The sequence below is a fragment of the Raphanus sativus genome, chromosome 9 (assembly GCF_000801105.2).
Source record: "Raphanus sativus cultivar WK10039 chromosome 9, ASM80110v3, whole genome shotgun sequence".
NCBI classification, from domain to species: Eukaryota; Viridiplantae; Streptophyta; class Magnoliopsida; order Brassicales; family Brassicaceae; genus Raphanus; species Raphanus sativus.
The window spans coordinates 21,302,037-21,307,037 of NC_079519.1; the positions used below are offsets into that span (position 1 = coordinate 21,302,037).

General features: G+C 33.0%; 1 protein-coding gene across 3 annotated transcripts; it reads left to right on the top strand.

Moving 5' to 3' along the window:
- Positions 1–831: 831 nt before the first annotated feature.
- Positions 832–4,516, top strand: LOC108833451 (WRKY transcription factor 42). 3 transcript variants are annotated; one of them, XM_056993988.1, is made up of 6 exons: positions 832–1,367; positions 1,530–1,628; positions 2,170–2,217; positions 2,329–2,691; positions 2,781–2,894; positions 3,597–4,516. In XM_056993988.1, exons 1-6 carry the CDS (start codon positions 1,146–1,148, stop codon positions 4,200–4,202), a joined length of 1,452 nt encoding a protein of 483 aa, XP_056849968.1. In that variant the 5' UTR covers positions 832–1,145; the 3' UTR covers positions 4,203–4,516. The 3 variants fall into 3 exon arrangements, with proteins under 3 accessions (XP_056849968.1, XP_056849967.1, XP_056849966.1); XM_056993987.1 differs by having other exon boundaries at positions 833–1,367; positions 2,080–2,217; XM_056993986.1 differs by having other exon boundaries at positions 834–1,367; positions 2,071–2,217.
- The last annotated feature ends 485 nt before the right edge of the window (positions 4,517–5,001 follow it).

The window sequence follows — 5,001 nt, forward strand, 5'->3', positions numbered from 1 at the left end:
ATCTCGTTTTAGATGTAGAACACTCAACATTCGTCTATCGTAACATAAGATAGTGCATCAGAACTGGGACAAACTTATAAGTATAAAACTTCTGTACTAGAAGAATGAACGCAATTTTTATATAAAAGGCATACAACAGCAACAAATGATAATATATATAAATAAAGGTAAATTTGATTTTAACACAAATTGATACCAATTTTCAAGTTTATCTATAAAAATAATCATCATGAAGACTTTAAGTTAGTGATGAAAAATGCAAACTAATCTTCCTAAATAATTTGTAAATGTAAAATTATCTATAAAAGATTATAAACTCAATTTCATCTCCCAAATAGTAAACCTTAAGTAATGATCATTAAAGTTAAACTCAAATGTTAAACTATTTTTGATAAATATTATTTTTTAAAAGTAGTATTTAATTTATGGTATTTCAACTTTTTTCAATAAACAAAACAGATGAATTGATGAAAGTCGTTCATGAACCATAGCTCATCTTGTAAGCTACAGTATGGTTTTCTCATTTTGATTTGTTTGACCCAAAAAAGCAGCAATAACACGTCTCTATTATAAAACTCAAATGCTTGGATGGCATGATATGCTTGTTAATAATTGATATAAGTCAATGCTAGATGGTAGACAAATGACGTTCATACTGACGAAAATGAGCCAAACAAGTCTCCACAAATATCTTTCCAGGAGAATCCAAATTAAAATCTATATTACTAATTAATAATATATAAATACGTAAAACAAATATAGACACAACAATTCCTTAATAATATATTCTGAAAGAAAGATTAAAATGTTAAGTTCAAAAAAAAAAAGATTAAAATGTTATATATCTGAGTCGACCGTGAATACCGTATTTGTAGCCGAAGCATTTGGTCTCTTATTTTCGTCTCTAACCACATACTCGACAAAGTATCTCTTTTTCTCTTTCTTCTATGATATCTTCTTCTTCACCTCTCTATATATGGAGGATTGGATATGATACGCATGTTCCATATCCTCTTTACTTACTAGGGTTTCAGATAACGAATCAAACAATCCGTACTTACTGATCATACTATTATAGCCAAACACACACTCAAATTTGTCTATCAAGAACTTAGAATTATATATAAATAGAGAGAGAGAAAGAGATGTTTCATTTTCCAGTGAGTCTTGGAGGTCAAGGTGACAATTTGAAGCAGACACAACCATTGGATGAGCAGCATCATCGGCCGATGATGGATGAGGTTGACTTTTTCAGGTCGGAGAAGAGAGATGATCAGAATGTCATCACCGAGGAGACTCATAGGCTTCATGTCAAAAGGGAAAATTCACGTGTTGACGGTGATGATGATCGTTCCACGGGTATCAATGTAAGTAATGAAATACTCTATTAGTCTTACTTATATATTTTTCTTACTACCCCATAAGTTTTTTTTTTTTTGTGTCTAGAGTTTAGCAATATATTATAAACAATAAATTCGTTATAGATGGAAAGTTTGTGCCTTAATCTTTTATATATTTATTGTAAATAGACTGGACTTAATCTTCTCACTGCGAATACGGGAAGCGACGAGTCATTGGTGGATGATGGATTGTCTGTTGATATGGAGGAGAAACGGACAAAGATTGAGGTACACTTATCAAACTAGTAGCTCATTTTCTTAGAAAAAGATAGAATATTAGAAAAAAATATTTAACTGGTTTTAGTCTATTTTTTTCATAGTTACTACGAAACCAAAATTCAAGATAACTCATCAAGTTTAGTTACGGGGACCTAATTTTGAGCACTATAATTTCTACCTAATTCCCAGCCAATACGAACAAGAAATGAAAATAGAATGTCGAAATTAATGAAAGCGACATATAAATATATTAAAGATTTTAAAATTTAAATTATATATTTGTTTTAACTGACCATCTATTTTCATATATGATTTGTATAGTAGACATTGTTATATATTAGTTCACTGTCTTTCAAGAAAGATTTACCCTTTTCAATATATATATGGTAAAATCAATATAAAATATTAAATTAGTCTAAACTATTATTATGGCGGTATTCAACAAATGAAGAATGCACAGCTTCGAGAAGAGCTAAAGAAGTCGAATAAAGAGAATCAAAGACTAAAGGAAATGCTAAGTCAAACAACCAACAATTTCAACTCCTTGCAGATGCAACTTGTTGCTGTCATGAGGCAACAAGAAGATCATCATCACTTGGTAACTAATACTCTAATATATCCATCTTAATACTTAATTTAATCATCATTTCAAACAATTTTAAAGCTCCTCCCAATTTTATTTAAGGTTTTGAACTCTTGTTTTCACCAGGCTACGATCGAGAGTAAAGACAAGGACACTAACCGACATGAAGCTCCTGAGATGGTTCCAAGACAGTTCATCGATTTGGGAATACCATCTGCTGAAGTATCATCCGATGAGAGGGCAACGGTTAGGTCAAAATCTTCCCCATCGCTTCTGGAGAACTCTAGCTCACGTCAGCGCCCAAAAAGAGTACTTGAGATAGAAGAAAGCCCAGAGAACGAATCTAACGGTTGGGGAAACCCTAGCAAAGTTCCGAAACACAATGCCTCTTCTAGTAATTTCAATGGAAATGCTATGGATCAATCGGCCGCTGAAGCCACCATGCGTAAAGCCCGTGTCTCGGTCCGTGCTAGGTCCGAAGCTCCCATGGTAACAAAAGGCAGTCTCTCTAGGTTTAAAGACTGGCCTCTCAAATGTTTTGGAGGTCTAACGTTAACCTCAATGATAATTTTATACAGTTAAGCGATGGATGTCAATGGAGAAAATACGGACAGAAAATGGCAAAAGGAAACCCATGCCCTCGAGCTTATTACCGCTGCACGATGGCCGTTGGATGTCCCGTTCGCAAGCAAGTAAGTTATTTAACATTTTCTTTCTACATTAATGGAAATTCAGTGTGCGATCCCTATTCATAAAAAAACATAGAAAACTGTAAACCATTTTTTTTTGTTAAAGGGTTCATAGAAAACTGTAAACCATTAGACTGAAACTGTGAAAACTCATGATTTTAACCAGTATAGATGTCTTTGATAAAAAAACACAGTAAAGATGCCTTAAATGAATAATATTACATGTTGCTCATATTATGGTGTGATAAGTAAAATTTTGGCTCGAGAGCTCATGTTGTAAAAAAATCTTACACTTTTAGAGATCTCTCGGTTGAAACTGGATTGTCAATTTATTGACGAAGGAAAAGCTTATTTTATTAATTCTACATAAAAATTATCATTTACTTTGAAATGAAAAATTCCACAAAATAAACAAAATAGTTTTAATATACTAATATTGTATTTCAAATTTTGATGAATGATGAATGAAATATTTTTTTCATTTATTTATATTTTATTCATCTTATTTTATTTTATCCATTCATTCCCATCTTTTCATTTTAATGTTTACCACAAGTTTGAGAGGGACAATTTTAATGATCTCATGGCAACAACATCCATCCCTACTGAATCATATTTATACATTTCAAACATATGTTTTGGGGTTTAATCAAATGCACATATACAATCGAAGTATTTTTTAACTGGTTATTAATAACCCAACAGGTGCAACGTTGCGCAGACGATAGATCTATTCTCATAACAACCTACGAAGGAAACCATAACCATCCATTACCTCCGGCAGCTATGAACATGGCTTCAACCACAACCGCAGCCGCAAGCATGCTCCTCTCAGGCTCCACGATGTCGAACCAAGACGGTTTAATGAACCCAACAAACCTCTTTGCTCGAACCATGTTGCCTTGCTCCTCAAGCATGGCCACGATCTCAGCCTCTGCACCATTTCCAACCATTACACTAGACCTCACAGAATCAGCGTCCAACGTTAACGGTCCAGCTAATAACAACCCATTGATGCAATTCTCTCAACGGTCTGGTTTAGCGGAGTTGAACCAATCGGGCTTGCCTCAGATGATGGGCCAGGCTTTGTTCTATAACCAACAACAGTCCAAGTTCTCCGGTTTGAAGATACCATCTGAGTCTCTGAACGCTGGTGAGAGCGTCAGCGCCGCTATGCCCGCCAATCCGAACTTTGCAGCGGCTCTAGCCGCAGCCATCACGTCTATTATCAATGGTTCCAATAATCACCAGAATGGGAGCAGTAACAGCAGTAATAATAACGTTACGACGAGCAGCGGTGACAGGCAATGACATTTTTAAAAACAAGTTTTAGGTTTGACATTTTAAAAAATAAGTTTTAGGTTTGTTTATTTATCGACCGATTTTGAATTGTTCTGTCCTTTTTTTACATTTTGGATTCTAGTTTGGCTTTTAGCGTCTTCTTTTTTTCCTATAAATAAGAGTCTTGATAGCAATTTTTTTAGTTGCTTGATAGAAAATTTTGTTCTGGAATAGAATCTGCCTTTAGAGAAACAATCTCTTAAGATGTTGTGGGTTAACGAACATAAGACAGGATTTCATTACATTAAACTATTGAAGTAAAAAGCATCCTTATTTGGTGAGTATCTCAAATAGGGGTTCCTTGCAAGCGAAGAGGTGCACTTTCAAAAAGCAAATATTTTTTTATCTGCAAATTTTATATAAATGTGTCAAAACGTGGATGTTGTTTGAGTCAATAAAAAGATGGTTTTTGGTTTATTACATCTCATTTGATTTTACTCAAGCGAAAATTATGTTATATTTATAGTAATTATTTTGTTAATGAGTTTCACAAAGTTTCGATGTAGGAAATTTACACTTTATAAATATATCTCTAATATATTTAATACGTTAACATTTATAGAGATTGCTGTATAAATTATTTCTTAATATCTCGAGGATATATAATATTTTAAATTATACCGTATTATAGTTAGGTCCACAAAATCTTGTTAACCACAATTTATATTATATTGTTTATTTTAAAAATATTAATAAGGAAACAATATCAAGAAAATAGAAATACAGTGAAACCTCCATAAATTTAATAATGTTCAGACTACACCAAAAC